The 23,360-nt window shown below is 38.0% G+C and overlaps 1 protein-coding gene across 6 annotated transcripts in view; it reads right to left on the bottom strand.

Annotated features, from left to right (window-relative positions):
- Positions 1-23,360, bottom strand: part of March1 (membrane associated ring-CH-type finger 1) — a 781,857-nt gene that overhangs the window by 60,824 nt on the left and 697,673 nt on the right. For all 6 annotated transcript variants that reach the window (XM_029480933.1, XM_029480929.1, XM_029480931.1 and 3 more), the window contains one exon: positions 22,169-22,248. In XM_029480933.1, coding sequence (XP_029336793.1) covers positions 22,169-22,248 — 80 coding nt within the window. The remainder of the gene's footprint in view (positions 1-22,168; positions 22,249-23,360) is intronic.

Genomic DNA, 23,360 nt, shown 5'->3' with positions numbered 1-23,360 from the left:
GGGAAGTGGGGGGCGCTATGGGGGACTTTTGGGATAGCATTGGAAATGTAATTGAGGAAAATATGTAATAAAAATATTAAAAATTAAAAAAAAGAAATAAAGACATTTAACTGTTTAAAAAATAAATAAATAAAAATAAGTTAAAAACAATGCTTAAGGGGTCATGGAAAGTAAACGAGTAAAGGCTGACACTTGGCACATGGGAGGTGCATAATTCTCTCCCTATCTTATTTATTTAAGGCACATATGAATTTTTACATAATTTTCAACTGCTAATTTTATTATGCCAGGCTATGGGATTCTTGGGTTATTACTGTTATTTGTATGCCTTTGGCTTATATTCAGCATTACTGTCAAAATTCCATTTCTGAGTGCACTTAGCAGGTATTTACTTGGAATGCACCCTCATACAGACAAGGCTGTGAAGTCTGACTTCATATAGGTGGGTTAGAAGATCATGTATATGCATCTCTGAGCCAATCATGACAAAGTCCTGGCTTAAGGAAAACAAGGGGAATGCGCATGTTCGTTATAGTTGGTTCTAGTGGACGCTTAAGAACAGCTTTTCAGAATTGGCTTTCTCGTTTGTAAAATCTTACTTGGCTGTTAGGAGCCTCATGATAGCTGAGAAAATATTGTAAAAGTGTAGACAGATCCACAAAGGAACCGCTACTGCTGACATACAATCAGTAAAGTCAGCAGAAATTGTTTCTAGGTGCTATGATGCAGGTTCTGCATGTTTTTGTTTTTGTTTTTATTTTATTTTATTTTTTTTAAATCAAGGTAATGCAGTTTTCCATGTCTCCACTGAGTCATGTTTTATCTCAATGAGTTGTAATGTCAGAAGGCAGGAACACTCTCAGTTTAAATTGCTATTGGGATTGCATTTCTTCTAAGATACTCATAGTCCCCTTTTAGTTAAGCTTAAGGATGCACAGCCACTTTCTATTCCCCCCTGCAAACCCCCCACAGCCCTTCTCCCTGATAGATTCTGCATTGTTGACCAGTTTTCCTCCTTGGAAAGTCCTTCTTTTTAGCTTATGGCATCCTGCTCTTTTTGCAACACTTAAAGCTGGGGAACCTGGAATCAGAAGGCACACACAATGATTATAGCAATTGGAGTAGTGGCACTCATAAAGACATGCTGAAAATGTTGAGAGTCTGGACACTGTGAAATGATAGAGCATATAGAATTCAATCTATCTAAATTCATAGCTAAGACTCTAAAGTGTATTTCAAAATTATAGGTCTAATGGACTAGCTTTTACTGTGTGACCATAGTAATTGTGAGGCACATAAATCCCCATGCTTAACATCTCAGAGAAGGAAAAGTAGAAAGGCAGAGATGGCCTGACAGTTGTCTTCAAATATGCAAATGTACAATGTGTGAAAGAACAACTGTTTTGTCTTTCAATGTCCCAAGTGAATAGAAATCAATGGACATACATTTTCATTATCAGACAGAAGAGGAGGTAGCATCCCCACAGAGCACCCATAGAGTGGTTATGTAGCAACCAGTATGAAATAAACCTGAATAAACATGACCTCAGTTTTCTTTTCCAAGGCTGCCATTCCCCTACCATCCCTCAATGCTAGGCCACCATCCTACCCTGGGAACTTTGTGGGTCACTCTCTCTTTGTTTTTGATTTTAACTACCTTTGTATTAATCTTAGATTTGTGACTTTAAAATGTGTACTTTGAAGCCCTTCCTTTCCAGTAGCTCTTTAACTCCAGTAACTGGCTCTGGGCAGTAGGACACTTACCTATTCCTTCAACTGTTCTTCAAGATGGAGTTCCCCTTTAAAGATCTTATTTCATAAGAATCCCCACTGTCTCAGAGTAATGACCTCACTTTTGTGTTTGAACCTTCCATGTGCTCCCGATTCTATGTTCAATAACTAACATTTTTCTTCAGAACTTTTGAATATTTTCTTTCTATCCCCATTGTCTTTTCTTCTTTTCCTCCCTTCTTGTGTGCTTCCTTCCATGTCTTCCTCAACTCTGCCCTTCTCTCTTTCTTTCCTTTCTTCTCTTTCCTCCCCATGTCTGGACACATACCAAGCAAAATATTTCACCCCTAAACTCCACACTTACTTCCTCTTTGGCAGTTTTGAATTGTTAATACATGCCCAAGTTGTCTTTAAGCTGTCACCTGGAAGTGTCAGAAGACAAGACCAAGAAATGTTATTAATATGGCTTCCTAAACATCACCTGAACAAGAGTAACACCAACAGATGTGATAACATAGAAAAGGAGAGGCTTCAATTCTAGACAAAGAACCGTCAACTAAGGATTGCTGAGAGCAGGAGAATTATATACCAATCAATTATCCAAACGGTCAACACTGAAAACATGTACATGCCAGTAACATCATACAGAGTAAGCAGATTGTATTAGAAATACACACACAAACACACACACACACACACACACACGAGTGCACATGCACACAAACATCCACATACCACCACCATCACCACCACTATTACCACCACCAATTAAGGAAAGAGAGGCTATGAATTTAGAAGAGCACAGGAGGGTATGTGGTACAGATGGAAGTGTTTGGAGGGAGGAAAGGAATGTGTGAAAATAATCTAATTATATTATCATTTCAATAAATAAAAAACTTGAAAAAATTAAAAATAGGCTTTCCTCCTTCCATTGGAAGACATTCTGAAAACATAGTTACTTATACTCTCCTAAAACACGAACTTCCTGGGCTGTGAGCTCAGTTCAGCTGTGGAATGACTTTCCTAGCCTGTATAAAATCCCAGTTGCCTAGCACCACATACAGCAAGTGTGATGGTGCCATCCATAACCCCATTCCTTACAAGATTAGGTGGGAGGCTCACTGGCATCTATGCATATCTATGCATTGCAGCATAGTGCAGAACTACCTTCTGCGTTTATCTGTAAGTGCTCTTGGTGCAAAGATCGTGGTTCCCCATAAGCTAAAGGACACTGCAGAGGACTTCACTGTGCTGTCTTCTCAGAACAGCTGATTCACAAATATACCACGATATGACTGGTGTTGAGAACCACTGTTGTCCTTGATGAAAGAAACATTGATAATGAATCTCTAAGTAGACGTCTGCATGTGTCCCCTGTGTGCTGAATTACATCATCTTTTGTATTTCAAGTTCTGCAGTAGTAAAGTGGGAAACTCAAGTGTCTATGTCAAAGATCTTGAGTAAAAGTTAAACTAATGATCAACCAGGCTTATGTAATCCTGTTTTCAATTAGCCTGTACTTTTTCTTTTGAGATGTGGTATCATGTATCTCAGGCTGGCCTTCAGCTTGATATGTAGACAAGGATGATCTTGCACTTTTGATCCTCCTGCTTCTACCTCTAAAGAGCAGAGATGAGAGTTCTGTGCTACCAAGGTTTGAATGGACCTCAAGGCTTCCTGCACGTTAGGCTTCCATGTTACAATCTGATTAGTGGTTATTTTCTTCATCTTTTGCACTTACTATATTAATGTCTACCTCTTGGGATGTCCTAAAATAATATTTTATATGAAATCGTCATTAATTGATAGCATGTCATCTTAATTTAAGAACACATTTAAATTGAAGTTTCCTCTAAAAAGAATCTAATCCTTAGCTCCTTCATGGAACATCCTCTATTTTCTCTTTTACTGCAAGGATGACTCCATTTCTTGAGCTGACATTGCTCTGAAGCCCTCTACCACCCAGACTCCAGCACTCCACTTTGTTGATGGTCTCATCTATGTAGTTCCTAACCCATTATTATAACATGTAATTATAAAAGTAAATAGATTCATGCATAATAGTCCCAAGGGTAGCATGTTTTCATGTTTTTGTATTTATATTAAGTGGAAAGAGTGTCAACAAGTTAGGGTAAAAATGGCTACCCACTAGACCATGAAAGCATGAATTGATTGATGGTACCAGATTGTCAGACTTAAACATGAGCTGAGTGGAGACCAGAAGGGACTCAGTGAAATGACTCATCAGTTCCCATCGGGTGGCTTCCAGTTATCAGGGGAGTGTTTACGGTTTGGGAAAGTTCACACATAGTGAAAGTGAGGAATGTGTTACAGTTTTATATACAGTGTAAAACTCTGTATGGTATTTGAGTTTGAGGAAGTAAGTTGAGGTGTGCCAACTTTATATCCTATTTGAGAAGCAGAGGAAGTCAAGCAGGGTGATTTTCAGCAGAAAGGAGAAGTGCCTCAACTAAAAAGCAGAGGAAAAAATGGACAGCTTTTAATAACAGTTTTTACTGACTGATGCTTACTGATACAGAGTCATTGTAGATTTCTATAGTTAAAAAATGTTTTTAGACACCAAATTTCTAAAATATCCTTATCAGAGATGATAAGTTTAAACTCCTATCAAACCTAAGATTTAAAATTTTTGAAAATTCAAATAAAAGCTTAGAATTGCCTTATGTGTTGTAGGAGTAAAAAATGTTCTAGAAACAATGAGAATACTTTTGTGATCCTAAGTCTGGCTACTCTGCATGCTTTAAAAAAAGAAAAAAACAGCTATGGATGAGTGACAGCTCCTTACACATCAGGGATGTTTGTTAAAGTGTTTTGGTTTCTCAAAGCAGTATTCTCAGCCCAAATAAATGGCTGTATAACACGACTCCCTGGGTGTTATTTTATGCCCTAATTTGTCACCAACGACTTGGTCAAAATCTCAGAGCATCTGCACAGGACTATAGGGAATGATAAACAACAAAGTCGATGATAGAGCAAGGCTTCTGGTTCCTTGTGATGTTCCTGGAGCCAATCCAAAGCATCAGTAATTAGCTGCATTTTCTTCCCACCAGATATCACACTGAGGAAAAACAGTGGAAAAGATAATGATGATCCTGCTGTGCCAATAATGGAGGCAAAGGAGGCCAAGTCTCATTTGCATTCCTAGGCTCTGGGTTCTGCAGCAGATTGGGAAGGTTCTATTGGCACTGCTGCCTCTGGGCCCATCTCTCCTCTGGAGATAGTATCTGACATCGATTGTAGGAGTTTAAATCCTAATTGGAGTGGAAAACTCTGAGTTTCTTGCATTCTTGTCTAAACTAAGGGATTGGTCTCCCATAGAGACATCAGTTATGTTTGCATAGCTGTGAGCAACTGCTTGACAGAAGCAGCTTAGGGAGGGCAGGTTTATTTTGGTTTTAGAGGTCTTCAGTCAACCATGATGAAGAACGCCTATCACTGAACAGCTTCCTTAGTGAGGACTGTGTCAGTAACACATAGTAGAAATCTTCTAATATCATAATGGACCAGGAATCATAGCAGGCTAGCATTAGGACTGAGTTTTACTTTCAAAAGTGAACCTTCTGTAGCCTATGCCTACTAACCAGGCCATATCTCCTTTTCATTTAATGATTTATTATTTTTATTTTCACATGCATGTGTGAAGGCACTTATGGAGGCCAGAAGGCATAAGATCCCCTTAATCTACAGTTATACATGATTATTAGCTGCCTTACTTGAGTGCTGGGAATTGAACTCAGGTTCTTTGGAGAAGCAGCAAGTGCTCCTAACTGCTGATCGATCCCTCCAGGCCCAGTTTTTACCCCTTTAAAGCACTGCATTAAAACAACAACAACAACAAAAAACAAAAAACAAAACAAACAAACAAAAAACATACCCCAGGCTGAGAGTCGGGGCTTGTACATGAGCCTGTGGGGCTCATTGCAGGCTCAAACTGTAACAGTGGATGAAGTGCTTTTAGAAAGCTTCTTTTAACTGTAGTTCTTGAGACAGGCTCTTTCTGTGTGGTTTAGGCTGACAAAGAATTTATAATCTTCCAGTTCTAGTCTCCAAAATCCATGGACTATAGAGATGTAGCCTCATGCCCAGATCTGAGAATTTCTTAGGAATCTTTTGTGGTTTGTGGATACATTGTTTTCTCTCCAACTCCTGTGTTGGAATATTCGGCCTTAGGAATAATAAGGTCAGGTGTATGTAGTATGAGAATAGAATCTCTATTGGTTTTGGGTTAATTACAGTTGCCTAAATATTCCACAGGAATGGGAGACCAAAAGCTGAGATGTAGCATTTAGGATAATCCCTCCTCTATGGAGCATTTCTCTGCCTTACCCATTATTTTCTAAGTGTAGAGAATGACTTCTTCTGAAGACAATAGACACAGTTTTCCTCAAAAGCCTCTCTCTTTCCTGATTCTTCTTATGATTTTGGCTGCATATAAATGTCTAAATTGGTAACATAAAATGTATATTCCACAGTCAAGATTTTCTCTATATATTTTTTCATATGTCAGAAAGATTTGTCTTACATCTGCTTGGAGATCTCTTAGGGATTGTTTATAAGACTAAAAAAGTCACGCTTGACATAATTCTAAACAGTATTTTCAGTGCCATTAGGTTAAATTTTTATCATCCTCAGGCCTCAACAAAAACACAAGCAAAAATATAACACAAACTCATTTGTCTTCACTGCATAGATATAATCAGAGAGGTATATGTTGTCAGATATAGCAGGGCAGGTAGGCTCTGTATATACAGCAGCTCTAAGTAACATTATGAATCACAGTTTCCCACCCTTTTATTTCTGCATGGGCACACATTATGAGTTTGAACTGTTTTTCTGATTGTTCTTTTGTTGTTGTTGCCAAGAATCAAAATTCATACCATCTCACATTTCAACCATGACTTCTTTTCAGTTCTGTCCATTCATTAATCTTACCTGGCTGAGCATAACATCAAAGGAAGTTTTAAATTGCTATGGATAATTGACAGAGCAAGACTTTTATCTATAGGTAGCCAAAAATGATCTGATTCACAAATTCTCCTCTGCATATGAATGCTTTGACAAAGGCATATGCATGTTTTGGCAAATGGTGGATACTAAGTTACTAGGCACTAGCTCATCCATCCATCCATCCATTCCCATATTTACCTTGCTACCGTTCTTTTAGAACAATAACAACTTTTTGCATGTACACTATATGTAAGATTTTGTAAGGTGATGTGATAAGTAATAGCATGCATGCATTTGAGTCTTTGCATTTTAGGTAGGGAGCTTAGGCTATAACAGTTTATGTATTGGGTAATTATACAACTATCCGGAAAGTAAGTTATACTCGGATATGTAATATGGAACATGCCAAATGCTGCTGTATTTGAGTGAGAAGAAAATCATATATAGACTGGTGAAGGAAGAGAGTGTTTGAAAACTAATGAAAGCAAATAAAATGGGGTTGGAGTCTTCTGGAGCTTTGGTGGGGAAGATGAGTATTGGTAGGCTGCTCTGCGGGTGGAAGATAACTTTAGGGAATGCTTACAAGGAAGATCCATCAGCTCCTCAACTAACAACGTGTGGGCAATTACAAAATCAATATAAGTATATGAGCAGGATCATAATAGAATTTCATGCTGAGAAATAAGTGAGATTATAGAGAGCCTTAACTTTCCTTCAGTTAGTGCTAGCACACACATACCACAAACACACCACACATACATACTGCACGCACATACACATACTATACACTTATACATACCATACACACATATACATGCACATATGCATACCACATATATACACATACATCACACACACAGAACACACACACATACACAAATATACAAAACACAGACATACCATACACTGAGATATACCACACACACACACACACACACACACACACACACACACACACACACAAACATACTGCACTGCACACACACAGACATACCTCACACACAAAAACACCACACACACATACATATACCTCACACTTAAATATACCACCTAAACATACATGTGCACACACACACATACCGCATACACACATATACCACACACACATTCTGCACACACATACACATACACATACCATACCACATACACACACCACACATATACACCACACACACATATCACACACACATACATATGCACAAACATATACCACATGCACACACACACACACACACACACACCAGCAATAACTTTAATTAGTTGCAATACTGAAGCATTCTATAAATAAATTGAAATGACATAGAGACCAGAATGGGGCTCATGAGATGCAGAATAAAACTGATTTGAAAAGGCAGGGAAGAGAGTATATGTCATAATAGAAGTGCATGTAGGAGGGAGGAGGGAGAGACTGTGGAAGGACATGTGAAAAAAACCATAAGAAAACCTGATGATTTTAAATCACAAATACAAAATTTTAAAATAACAAAATGGAAACAGTTTTGATGGGGATATTCTGCCTGGATGAATATTGCCGCTCTCAGAAGCTATAGGTTATTAATTTAAAATAGCAGTTCCAGGGATGGGCTACTTCTCTCTGAAGTATAGGTCAGGGAGATACCTGGCCTGCCTAAAGCAGTGGAGGCTACTGCCATTGCTCTTGGTCACCCACCAGAACTAAATGGTAAGATCTTTCTGCTAGAGATACTACATGCATTGTCGTGGGACATAAGAAATCAAGTTGTCACTGGAAGATTCCTCCATGCTGGATAGTTTTCATGGTGCCTGAAGATGCTATGTAGGCCACTGAAGGAGAACTGGACTGTTATGACAGTCTAAGTCAGCTTTGTATGCTGCATGCCTCACTACTGCTCTGTCAGGCAATGTACTCACTTGTGCAGTGGTAGCATGCCTATCACGAGGAACCAATTGCCTTCTGATTGGACTGAAGTTCTGTTTTACAGGAAGGAATTCACTTTTCATATTGTAAACTTCCTCACAAGCTCGAATCTGGATAGGCCACCGATCTTAGTGGGGAGTTTGTCTATGGTTTACTTTATTAAATGGACATATTGTAGTAATAAACTATCAATGTTTATTTCCATAAAGTAGTCAGCTTTAGTCACAAAAGTGTCTTTTTTAAGTTGATGGCATTATCACAAGGATGCATAACTCATTAAATATTGAAAAGAAGTGGCTGTTGAGTGTTCAGCTTTAAAATGGGACACACACACAGACACACACCCATACACAGACACACACACACACACACACACAGACACGTGCCCCAATAAGGGTTAGGGAACATTGCAGAAGAAGGGATGAAAAGAATATAAGGAGCTGAAGTGTTGTGGAGTGTTGTCTTCTGAACAGTACAAGGTCACCATACTCAGGAGTTCATAGCAACTATGACTATCTGTTCAAGACCAGCCCAAGTCTGTGCCTACCAGCAATCACTATGAAAGAGGGAATGCTCATGAGAGCTAACCCCTCCTGAGGACCTGTAGGCAGTTAGTGGCTGCCAAGTGAAAGAGAAACTTTTTTGATGGTGGTGAAAACATTGGTGATCTCTCATTCTCTTGTAAACAGCCCTTATCCATGCCTCTGTAAACAATTCTGTTTAAATTCATTGGGCCATAAAAATGAGTAGACTGAGTAGAAAGAAAAGGGAAAGGGACAAAAAGCTACATGCAAACTCACTACTGTAGAGGCATCCTCATATATATGATATACTATGATATGTTATATATATATATATATATATATATATATATATATAATACATGCACACACACACACACACATGAAAAGAATTTCAGTAGAGTGATTCGTAAGAGGTGACAATATCTCAATTAGACACCACATAACTGCAAATAAAAGCCTCAGTACTAGAAATGCATTACCATTTTTTGGAGTTGTTGGCCAATGTGGTTCCAGAGACTCCAAAACATTACATACTACCATGCATTTAATTTTTCTGCAGAACTTGACAGTAAGACACTACTGCCAACATAGGCAGTCCCTTCATTTCACTGTCTTACGTATACACTCATCTAGCCTCCTTTTTTTACACACTAAAGCATCCATGCTATACTCATCTCATTGTATATGGATATATAATTCCCTGGCTGCTTGTCTGTACCCTCAGTGATTCTCAAACTTCAGGGTACACACACACACACACACACACACACACACACACACACACACACACACACACACACACACAGAGAGAGAGAGAGAGAGAGNGAGAGAGAGAGAGAGAGAGAGAGAGAGAGAGAGAGAGAGAGAGAGGTTAAAACCCAGGCAGGTGGGGACCCACTGATTAGCTTATTTAACACATTTCCAGATGCACAGATGCAGTGACTATCTTTTGATTTATGACCTCATCTTTCCCTTAAAGCTTCATTTAAAATTGGGTTTCATTAATCTATGCCAACTCGATGGAAAATTTGAAGTTTAATTTAAGAGCTAGAAGTAACTGTGTTTTCTACTCTTACAATAAAGTTACTCACATTGTAACTGCTATCCTAAATTTTAGATAACTCCAGAAAAGGGGAGGAAATAATTTCCTCTATCAGTCTCCATTATTAGGTGTTTGGATTATATTTAAAAACCTCATAAAATTTTTTTTTCAGAATTTTTTAAAGGTGTCTCCCTATCTCTCTCTCCTTTCCCTGTCCACTATTCTCACTCCTCCCTTTTCCCATGCATATATATATATATATATGCATATGTATTTGGAATAATATACATATAATATAAAATATAGATATATTATTCCACATATATACATATACACATATATGTGTATATATATATATATACATATACATATATACACATATCTATCTATCTATCTATATCTATATCTATATCTATATCTATATCTATATCTATATCTATATCTATATCTATATATGTATATTTATATGTATCTATCTATCTATCTATGAACTAGATCATAATAGTATATGTGTGTGTGTGTGTATAATATACCAGGATATTCTTAAAAATGCTCTTATACTGACATCTCCAGAAGGATCCAGAAAATGAAGTATTTTCTTTAAAGATCCTGAGTGAGTCTCACAGGCATCTCAGGCTGAGGATTTGTTTGTGAAATGCTATTTCAGGGATTTTTTTTTAAAGTCATGCTGGTAGATTGCGAGGCTGACATCTTAAACTTACTTTGCCTGAGGTTTTCTAAGGTTACAAAATTTCCCACTGATATTCAAATCTACTTCTGTATGGTTATGGGAAGAAACAATGGTCTACTTTTGTTTGTCCCTTTCTAGAAGCCCAGTTTAAACAGCTGGCCTATAGAATGCATGCAATTTCCAAATTTGTGGAACTTATTTAGCCAGATTAGAAAGTAATTAATGAATGTAGGATGCTCTGATTATATGAAATAATTTATACTGCTGTTCCTCTCCTGTGAACATTATCTCTAAAACTGTGAAGATTCTTTAAAAAAAAAACCCAGCTAAGAACAAGCTATAAATGTGGTCCAAGTGATGGCCCCTTACCCATACAGTGCTAATTGTACTTGATGGTTTGCACAGAGGCAGGGGGTGAAGTTGGAGGGGGATGTATTGAGGAGACAGTGGGAGTGGACTGTGGATATGATCATATTTCATTGTACACATATTTGAAATTCTCAAATATTAAAAAGTTATATAAAAGAGGAAGCCATACCTTTAAATATATAAGGATATACATGACATTTTAATAATTCTTTTGATTTATTTTTATATGCCTTATTTATTTTAGTATCTTCCTTGTTTCTTTTCATTGAAAATAACAAGTAATTTGATAAATGCTAAAAGAGTGGGTTAAATAACACTAAATATTTATAACATTAAAATGTAGCTTTACAAGTGTTTCTTTTTCCTCTCTGTGGGTAAATCTTTACTTTGTGAGATAGCAAAGCATGGTATGCATTTGGGGTTTCACCCCCGCATTGCAATGGCTGCCATCATTCATTCCAAGGAAGAGATCAGTGCTAAGGCACCTGCAGTGCAGGATGTGCACTTATTAACTAAGCGCGGTGTGTTCTTCCTCATTCAACGACATAAGCAAATACAGGGCTGCTTCACTCTTACTAAGTTGAACCATCCCAGGTAGAGAGAGTTTAGGAAACTCCTGACTCCCATGAGTACCCTTCCATGTATTGTGATTCTGGAAGGTCATCAATGCTATTTATACCTGCAGTTTCTACCAATTCAGCTGTTGTTTTTGTTGTTGTTTGTTTATTTTTTCTTGTTAGCAGCAGGATATCCTGTAGTTCTGGTTGTCCTCAAACACTGGGAAACTGAAGTTAGCCTTGAAATGTTTGATCCTCCTGCTTCCACTCCTCAAGTGCTAGGATATTAAGCATGATCCACTGTACTTTTTTTAGCTGCTATTGAGATGAAGTGGATAAAGGGTGCTCTTAATTCCCTAAAGACTCAGTCAAACAAAAGCCAAGACATAAGGAAGAGTGCAAACCCTTTGCGTTTTCTTTAGCACTTACTATCTTTTAGAAATGCATGTTTCCTATTGCATTACATAGGATGACCCTTGTAATCACGACACTACAGATGGAATAGCATATATCCTACCCATTGGGATCTGACTGAGAATATCCTGCATAGACGCATGTGTTTTAGCACTTAGTTCTTAGTTGGTGGAACTGTTTGGGAAGGATTAGAAGGTGTGGACTTGTTAGAGGATGTACATTACTGAGGTGAGCTTTGAGGTTTTAAGGCCCATGCCATTCCCATTCCCCTTCTCTTTATCCTCTAATTGTGTCATAAGATGTTGTCCCTGCACCTGCTCCAGCACCTTGCCTGCCTGCCTGCTGCCTGCTGCTTGCTGCTTGCCTGCTCTTGCCATGATGGCCATGTTCTCCCCTACTGAAACTATGAGCCTCAAGTAAACTATTTCTTCTGTAAGATGCCTTGGTCATTGTGTCTGTCACACCAATACAAAGTAATTAAGACAACCATGCAAAGAAATTTAACTATCATAGACAGTTGGTTTCACTTGTCCTAAGAAAGGAACAGAGTCCCACCACTAACTGAATACAAATCCAGAATCAACAGGTGAAAAATACAGAGAGCCATGTTTCAGGAACCTTCTCAGAAGGAGAAGAGTGCCAGAGAAGATAGTACATTCAAGGAAGTGGAGATGGATGGTAATGCATGCTGATGTTCCAAGGATCTTCAATGAGCAGATAGGTGGAGGGTCACCTAGGTAATGAGAAAATCATGAACAAACTTTCCTAATGACTGATAATTGTTTAAACAGTTATGGTAAAAATAATTTTCTAGAGCCAGTTAGATAGTTCAGCCAATAAAGACACTTACTGCCAAGCCCTACAACCTGAATTTGAACACCAGGATACATATAGTGGAAGGATAGAAAGGGCTCATACAAATTGTTCTCTGACTACCACACGTGCTCCATGACACACATGTAATACACACACACACACACACACACACACACACACACACACACACACTGAAAAGCTTATATTTTATCTAGTACAAAACTACTCACCAAAGTGTTGTTTCACTTTAGAAATCTTACCTGCATCACATTTGTCCTAGCTTTTATATCTCTACAAAATCTAATCATGCATATGTAAAATTGTGGTAAATATCAAAAGTTGTGTGATGTCACTCCTGCCTTCCTTGGCTATGCCTTTACTTGAATGAGCTTGTGTAGAGGCAAATTATACTTCCTACATACAGCAGTATTCACGATTATAGTAAGGAGTTCTTACATGATTTCAAGAATATTGTCTATCTTCTCATATTTATTCTTGCAACCCTTGAAAGAATACATAAGATGTCCATCTGAATTTGAAGCTCAGAGAAACTCAGACAAGTGAATATTGTAGTACTATTATGTCCCTATGATCGCTTCTTTATTTCTTGTCTTAAATGCAACTTTTATTGAATATTTGACTCTATAACCAATGTCATTAGTTTGGGGAAGATCTTAAAAAGTCACCAAACAAAGCTTCCAAGTTCTATAGATCTATATGTACCGATACCTATGTACTCTACTTGGAGTGCAAAGAAGATGTGCCTATTTTATGTACCATAGCCAATGCATCCATTTCAGTCACATGTTTTAATTTTTAAATTGTAAATCTATAATTTGTGTATGTGGGTAGGTATTTGGCTCTTTCTACCACGTGGGTCATGCTTGATTTCAAGTACTTTTACCCACTGAGCCATCTCATCCACCAATGCCTTACAAATTCTTTGTAAGATCTGTTTGAATAACAAGTGAATGGGTATGAAGATCGACTTAAAATATACTTCTTGTAGGCTCTCAGGCTCAATGCTCAGAAGTTAGATTTTTTTTTTTCAAGAAGCATGGTCATGTGGCTCTAAAAATTCCTTTGATACTGTTTGGCTATGTATTTCACCATGTAGGTCTGGCTGACCTGGAACTTGTTACATAGGTTAGCCTGGCCTTAACTCACAGAGATCAATCTGCATCTTCTTACCAAACATATGGATTAAAGGTGTGAGACCCCAGGCCTGGCTCTCAATTATCCTAATAAAAACGAGAACATCCAGAATATATATAAGTTACAATGTAGTATCTTCTGACTCTAGGCAAGTCACGTAAATTGGAGCATCTGTAGGAATTATCACTGGCTTTTAGCTTTCCCCTTTTAAAGAAGTAAGGGAAGGAATTCAGTATTCTTGACTTGCTTTACACTGTGCACCAAGTTCTCGTTATTCCCCATGGTTTATGCAAGCCTGTCCTCCCAGGTCTCAGTGATTGTGAAAGCCATTTCAAAAGGTCATCTTTGGCAATGTAACAACAGTTGTACTAGAGGGCATAACATGGATGCCACATACACACAGTCCTATCTTCAAAGAACACAGGGGGAACAGAGAATAAATGCACATGAAATTAGGTTAATCGAGTACTAGGTATGCGATGTTCACTATAGGAATTGCAAGAAATCAAAAATCGCTGTGGGCCATGCTATCTTGGAAAGGCTTCAGAGAGTGGAATAAATGAGTTGATAATTGAAGCATGTCTAACTCTAAGCATTTGGAGAAGACAATAAAGAAAAGGAAAAGTCACACTTAGTGATGGTGAAATTGAGCACTATCCTATTCTTCTCGTTTGTTTTTTCTCTTCTATCATCATTTTTCTCCACTTCTGCTATTCATACTGTTATTTTTTCTGTTTAAATATCCTTTTGTTGATCAATAGTATCCCAGAGAGTTGCTGTTAGCTCCATTTTAAATATAGCTTTTCTACTCCACGGCTTTATACTCTATATCCCTATTGTGACTGACTTTTGGATACATGAGACCTAGGCCAAGCTGATTCTATTCCTTACATGAGATCTATTTTCAAGTAGTTGGGAACATATCCTTTCTCTTTCAGACCCCTGTTAATGATCTGAAGTTGTCTCCCTCTATGCCAACTTTCTCCTTTTCAATGAACATGAAATCTGTCTCTAGGAAGAAATGTCAACATACAGGGAGGAAAACAGCCACATTGTTTGAGTGTTTGAAGTTCCTGAAGCTATCTGGATACCTGGATTCAGTATTTCTTCATTTAACACACTATTTTCTTCCTTTTGATTTTTGAGACAGGGCTTTTATATGTATACCAGGATGTTATTGAATCATGATCATCCTGTCTCAGCTTATTAAATGTTACAAGCATCTGCACTCATGTCCACATTAATGCTTCCTTTTCTACTTCTACTTACTATATAGGGGCAACATGATAATGTAGCTTTCTAATGTGTATAGGTCCCTAGGTTTGGCCCCTAGAACTGAGAAAGGTAAATAAAAAGGATTTGAATGGAGCAGTAGACTTGAGAAATATGGCCTGGAACAGAAGCAATATCTAGGGAATGAAATGAAGCAACTAGTTGTAGAATGAATACATCCTACATAGATGAAACAAAAGTCAGAAACAGGATTCAGGAAGCCTGTGGGCTCACAGAGGGAATTGGGGTTGACTGAGTTGAGGAAGTGGCTTTGAAATGGAAGCAGCAGCCTAACCAGGATGATAGGGTTTCTGGTAATGGTTTAACTGTATCAGCCTATGATTGTGAACAAGAAAGAAACTGAGTTATGATGTACCACAAATGTCTAACAGCTTTCCGAACTCATCTTTTGCTTCCCTGTCTTCCACTTTCTTTCCATCTAAACCATGAGAGATCTATGACATACTATGTTTCTTAAGACATGATTTTTAGTCTAAAGCATCAATATCATCTGGGACTACCCCAGAAATATAAATTCAAGGTCTTAATACCAGAGTATAGAAGACTCTAGAAATAACCAGTGATCTATGTTTAAATAAACTCTCTAGCAGTTGTAGATTCATGTTAAGGTCTTAGAACCACAAGACTCAAGAATCCTTCACAGTAGATGTTTTAGTGGCAAGCTTAGCCAGAACTGGATACTACGACTTCACATAATCAACATCAATGGCTTAAAAAGGATATTTTCCTTCAATTTATTTAAAAAAATATGCTGAGAAGGTTTTTGCATCTTCAAGGTACAAATGCTTTGCAAATGTTCGCGAAAAAAAGATTGCAGTTAATCACAAAATAGCTACATTTTACCAGTGAAAACTATGCTGTGTGTATTTTCTCACATGTGCATTCTAAATTTAGCAATACATGTGCATATGTATGTGTGTATGAGTAAGGCAGAGAAGGGGTTATTTGGGATGAAGAAGGAAACCATTGAAAGTGATAAGAGAAGTTAAGGACAATGAGAAAGAGTAGTATGTGTGGTAGGAAATAAATGTGAACAGTTATCTCTAAAAATGAATTAAAATAAAATATGTCATGGAACTGAGAGGTCTTGAGCATTAGTTAGGAGTTGAGTATAATGGGAGAAATGACTTTTTAAACTGAGAAACAGTGACTAGCAATCAGTCTGGTGAGGGTCATAGGGGACCATGTAAAGAAAAACCCTAGATGCTTTCAGGGAATTAGAAACATATCAGCACATGTAGGTCATAGTTAATGATGCATACCAAAACACACAGAGATCATGTGAGGACTTAGAAATCATATTAAAGATTGTGCACTTCCCACTGAGAGTAATGTACAAACCACTGAAAACTTGAACAATAGGCCAACATGTTCTGATCTTTTACTTTTAGATGTGATTTTCCTGTAAGGCAACTTTTGAGCCACACACATAACCACACGGTGATTTAATTTCCAAATTGTAACTGGCTAATAGCAATACATGTTCAGAATAAGGCTGAGACAAGTATGGGAAAGAGGATATGGTGTCCACATGTGGGCCAAATGCCAGGAACAGAAAAGGAGGAAGGGCTCAGGGGTTGCTTCTTCTTAGTGGTTGTGACTAAAGTAAGATCTGCCTTTGCATGTCTGAAGCAACAGAACTACAAGTTCACAGTCATTTGCTGCTTCTCTCACCATTGTCTTCCTCCCTGCGCAGGGGATCATGGTGTCTGTGATCAATCTGGAAGCATCTCTCCTATAGTGTTTCTTGTAGAAATTTAATTTTCTTGTTTAGGCCTCCGACATTCCTCTCAAAATGATTCCCAAATTCTTCTATCCTCTCTGACCTTGAGGACATTTTTTCATGTGTGCCAACCATTATTTTCTCTTGTCAGTATATCACATCAACCTATGTGAATTATAGGTACATAGTTGTTTGATTTTGTAGTGTATAGCTCACCAATCACTGAAAAATTATAATCAGCTCCAACTGCCCGGTGTTTCAACAGCATGCCTATTATTATTATTGTGCATATAGTATGTTTTGAGAATTTTATACATGAGAACTCCATCTAGATTACTCCATCTTTCCTCCCAACTCCTCTAGTGACATCCTCTCTAAAATTTTTCATATTTTCTTTTATTATTATTATTAGTAGTAGTAGTAGTAACATACATAGACAGGCACACATATGTATACATTTATGTGTACATTTAGTGATTCTATTCTGTGCATGTGTCCAGGGCTGACTGACTGATGGAAAAATCTACACTGGAGCACATTTGGAATCACAAATGGCTTGCTTATAATGGAACTCATCACACCATTCTCAAGTCAACTGGCCTCTAATGTCTCTTACATTTATAAATACCAGTATCTCACATTTCTCAGTTTCTCCAGGGTACCATGGTCTTCAACAACTTTGTCTTATGCTCTTACTAGATCTAACAATTAAGGTGCTTCCTATTTACTTAGTGGGCTACCACCATGTCCTTCCTACTCACTTCCACTAACCTTTATCACTGTAGCTTACAGTAGAGTAATTCTGCCTATACACCATTTCCTGTTAACAGTACAGAACAGGGTTATAGTGACTTGTTTGTGGCTCTTCTAGTCGATTTTATTTAGCAAAAATACTTTCTGCATATATTTTTGCATTGGAATATTTTTATTCTTTAGAGAAATATCATGAAAATTCCCATGGGATATGAGGAAACCAACGATGAACTATTTCTGGCTGAAGATAGGCTAAAAGAACTTAAGAAGTTCATGGAGGCTGTTGGAAAGCAGAGATCTATAGAACAGAGCTAAACAACTTGGATTGACTTCATAGTTTCTTCAAAATGCTTTGAAATTTGTCTTAGCCCTTATTATTCTTCAAATCTACCCATAGAAATTCAAAGAAACATCAGTGGACAACGTTGGTTCCTCAGCTCTGTCTGACCTAATGGTATTTGTATCAACTTGAATGTCTGAAATTACATCCATGCACCTCTGTCTATCTGAAGTTCACTTTGCCTGGCTTTAGTTCCAGCCCATCTAAAGGGATTTCTGCATCGTCTTAGATCAGGATATTTTATTTTTCTCCAAATCCTGCAGCATTCCTCTACTTAAAATTAGCCTTTGTTCTCTTAAACTTCTGCTTTTTGGTTATTTATTCAATGTCTCCCACTTAGACAACAGACTAGCTATAGGAAACATCAAGTCTCTTGACACTTTTGGTCCTCAGCCATTATTGTATACTGTCTAGAGCAGTTGGTTATTTTGATGGCAGCACACAGCAGAAAACAATATCTATAGGTCCTTTGGGCTTATTGTCACATGTAGAAGTCTAAGTTAAGTAAATCACTTATCATTGGAAGTGTTCCCCTAAAGAAGTACTTATAAAGGAGAACCTGCCACTCTGGCTTTAGAAGCAAATGTTACTTTCTCTCACTCCACTTGCCAGTAAGTCAGCATCTATGAGTGTCATTTATTAAATAATATTAGAAGCAGATTTGGGAAATGTCAAAAGGAGTTTTAAGCTGGACATCAGATAAGAAATAATGTAAGGTTTCAGCAAAGACATATAGTCATCACATTCAAATAATTATATGAAGCATACATTGCCATATAAAAACACATAATTCCACTTTCCTTGCATGGGGTGTGTGTGTTTTATATGTGCATCACACATGTATGTATGAAGTGGAGCCAGAGGCCAACACCTAGTTTCTTTCCCAGTTGCCCTCCAGTTGATTATTATTATTATTAAAAATAATTATTGCATTTTCTGGCATTTATTTATTTATGTGTGCATGTGTGTGTATGTGTGTGTGTTCACATGTGCATGTGTAGGTACATGCTTTCCATTGTTTGTGTTTGTGGGAATCAGAAGACAATTTAGGAGAATTGGTTCTGTCATTCCATAATGTCCATATTGTGCATCTTTGTTACTGAGCTCATGATTTTAGATTTGGTGGCAAGCACCCTTATACACAAAACCATTTTTGCTGGCCTTTTACCTTGTGTTTTGAAACAGGATCTCTAAGTGTACCAAGAGTTCACTGATTTGGCTATAATCGCTGACCAGGGCTTCCTGGTCCCCTGTCTAGGGACCTTCCTAAGTGTCCACCTGCCTTTTACTCCTCGGTGCTGAGACTATAAGTGCATGCTATGGCACCTGGAGTTTTAAGCGTGCTGTGGATCTGAATTCAGATCCTCATGCTTTTGCCATGGAAACTCTGCCCACTGAACCATTTCCCTAGTCTGTCCCTTTGCTTCTAAACCTTTAAAACTTCCTAGCATATTTTAAGGCCTTGACAATTCTGGTCCATCCCACTTCTTCTTCTGAATCTCTACCATCCACTCCCCTCACTCACCACATCCTGGCTCTCGGTTCCCTGGACTGTTACACTCCTGCCTTGTTCCTCTCTCCTCTTGGCTGCCTGTGACCAGCATTCTCTGCAGCATCAGCTTCCTCCTTCTTTCTTCCATCAACTCCTATTTGTACTTTGAATTAACCTCTGATTTCTAAAGTAATTTGAGCCCTTGTGTCATGTATCTCTAAATCCTCTATTGTGGTCGTAAATACGTACTAACTGTGAAATAATTGCTGTGTCTGTGTTCTTCACCCAACTCTAAGTGCTACCACATCAGAAACTATCAAAATACCATGCACTGTATATGTTCAATGCTCAGAATAGAGCCCAGAGCATACTGTGCCTCAATGCTGGAACAAATGAACATTTTATGAGTAATTGTCTGATACAGCTTTGAGAGAACAAGTTGCCATGTTATTCACATGTAGACCTTATTTTTTCTTGTTCTGGTCTGAGTAAATATGGACTACACCCTCTAGTTCATGTTTTACATGCATGCGCACAGTAGATTTTTATTAAATAATTTCAGCTTTTATAAAACCAAAGCAAAATGAACAGTATGCAGTGGAAATATTTACTTGGTCTCAGAGTTCAGTTGAAATGATTTAGTAGCATATAAATATTTAAAATTTGCCTCACTCATATATCTACAATGATAGAAAACCCACATTAACATTAAGTAATCTTTTGAAATCAAACAGAACAAACAAACCAACAGAACAAAATGGTCTTATTGCTAAGAAATGTACACATGGTTAGAAATTATCAGTAGGTGATTACTGGTAAAATGAATGAAGCTCTCCTTCCCTAGAGTATCTGCTAGTCATCCAACAAGCCCAGGACTTGTGTCCCTGTCCTCTGGGTCTTGAGTTACCCTCCTGAGTCAGACAACTGAAGAGCAAACTGGAGCCAACAGCACAGAAGATTTTTCTGATGCAAAAGGCTGACCTTTAAGAACCTTTAGCTTGACTATCTTTGTCAGACTGCAGAAATTTGGCTATATTTATACTGAACATTTCCACAAAGCCTCACTCCTACTGCCTCTGCCATCGTGGTTTTAGGTAAAATACGTACAAAAATCATCTGCTTTGCCCATTTCTATTCCAGGATAAGTCCTATATTAAAGCGAAGAGAAGAAACCCAATTCCATGTTTTTGTACCTATGGATTTTTCTCATAGTTTTCTGTTTTTAATGTTATCACTTTACATCTAACCTATAACACTACAAATGAATGTCATGTTTTGAGGGAAGTTCACAAACACATACTGAGCTCCCATCCAGAAGACCTATAATTGGGTGGCGTCCAGTCTTTCACTACAGCTACTGACCTGCACACTTCGAAATTATCAGAGCCATCATCATAGGCAGCAGGAGGCTTCTGGGTAGAGGTATTCAGCTGGAGCCCTGTGTCTTCCCCACACTCATCCCTTTCTACAGCTGCCAGGATTTCAGTATTGAAATCAGTTTCTGAAAATCTTTTCTTGATTGTTTCTTTTTGATTAAGTGTATGCAAGAGCTGAGGATCTCTGTGGTAGCATTTGCCTTTACTCCCTGAGTGGCTCTCTGCAGGTGTCCTCTCCACCAAGGACCCCCTTGGAGGTGGATGACTGCATTCTTGGTACCTTATGACTTTTCCTCTACAGATGTTTAAAGAGTGACTCCCACATTCTGTCAGCTCCTGGTGCTTTTCATCTTTGGATCCCAGACCAACAAGTTCAATTCTGTCAGAAGTAGAAGACCCAGTCAAGCTTCCACATGGCTTGTTATTTCTCCTTCGCCGAGATAGTCTGAATTTAACCTGGGCTTGCCTTTTTGCCTGAACCCATTGACTCTCATCTGTGGAAGACGAATCTGAAGACTCCATATCAAGTTCTCTCCATCTGGGACTTGAGATCTGGAGGCGAAAGTCATTTCTTTTCTCTTTGGCTTGCTCTTCTGCATGTTCATATCTCTGAGAAACCCTCCTCCTCCTCCTAGGATTCTGTCTTATTGGTTTCTTACCAGACTCTTTTCTAGCATGGCTCAACACTACAACAGGGGTGCAGTGCTCAAATGCGTCTTCTGACATGTCATGCAAGATGGAAGATCTACACAAGGCAACAGGCAAAAGGATGGGAAGTGGGAATGGAAAGGAAAGTCATGGGAAAACAGAGAGAGAGAGAGAGAATGATGAACATGACAGTATGACCAGAAGTTGGTAAAGATAAATTGAAAAACAAAATAAAACAAAACTAAAGTATGTGTGCGTGTGGTTATATCCATGGGCAACTTATAGCAGAAGCAGGAGCCATAGGTTCTCAGATCATAAAACAAAAGTACAAAATACTGATCTAAGAAATATTGAATAGAATAATTTTCCCAGGGCTTACCTGCAGATGTCCTGAGTAGATGGACAGACAGACAACCTTGACTGGCTCCTGGGAGCTGTCCCTGTTGTTGGGCTGCTTGCCTGGAGAAACAAGTTAGATAATTTGGCATCTTGATTAAGGTAATACATGGTTGATATCTTGCTTTTTTTCCACATATTTAAAAAATTACAGCAAATGTGGCTGCTGGTCATGTTGCTCATAGTGAGGTTCATTGAATCTGGGAAGTCAGGGGGCTTGTTTTGCAAAAGTAAAACCCATTTAGGGAACTTGAAACAGCTGATATGCTGCACTGCCCTGCTGTTGCTTCACTTGTGAGAGAGGAAGATGATTCCACAAGTTTCTATTCTATTTACTTTGAGCACTGGAGTGGAATAGCTCAATTTGCCTGGGAAACAAATGAGTATTTAGAGGTCCCAATGAAATAAAGCGCCACAAAGCCAAGAACTGAGAAGGGTTGTGATAGGCTGGTAAATGTGAATAATCAAATAGTCACCAGGTTGCTAGATAACACCTGAGTTAGCAACAAGGCCCCATGAGACCATATATTTGAGAACAGTTTGTAAAATATAAAATCCTGCAGCTACTACTGTTCTGAATTCATTATTAGAGTAAACAAAACCCATCTTTCAAAACATTGTTGACTTTTCTTACATTTTGTCCCTCTGTGGGACATACTAATTTGAAGCTAACAACTTGAAATAAGTCAGATGGACCATGAAGAGTTAAGTTTATTTCACTAAGTTCTTTTATTTTTTGACATTCAATATTTGCAGACTCCACTTGATTTCTTCACACTGTTATGTTTAGTGTAGACAATGCTGATATAGTAGAAGCCATGTTATACTAATAATTCACTATTGTACTTATCCTGTGGCTTTATCTAATCTTTACAATAATTTTACACATGGATAAATTGTCAGTTTGAGTTGTTTAGAACCATTTCTGCATATTCAATTAACACACCAAGTGTTTGTGGTAAATACTATAATTACTTTTAAGTACAGTTGAGGAAGCTTAGAAATTGAAGTAGCTTTTTGTTAAGATGTAGAAGTGAATATTTGGACTAAGAATCTAGCTTTGTCTTCTATGTTCTAATCACTAGAGATGAAGTCTCTTTTCTTTTGAACAAGAGAAAACAAGGGTATTACAGGTCCATACTCTAGCCTGGTTGACTGATTCAGTAAAACACATA

Source organism: Mus caroli, chromosome 8 (assembly GCF_900094665.2).
Source record: "Mus caroli chromosome 8, CAROLI_EIJ_v1.1, whole genome shotgun sequence".
Taxonomy (NCBI): Eukaryota; Metazoa; Chordata; class Mammalia; order Rodentia; family Muridae; genus Mus; species Mus caroli.
The sequence above is the reverse complement of the archived record's forward strand: the minus strand, read 5'-3'. Positions and strand labels throughout refer to the sequence as shown.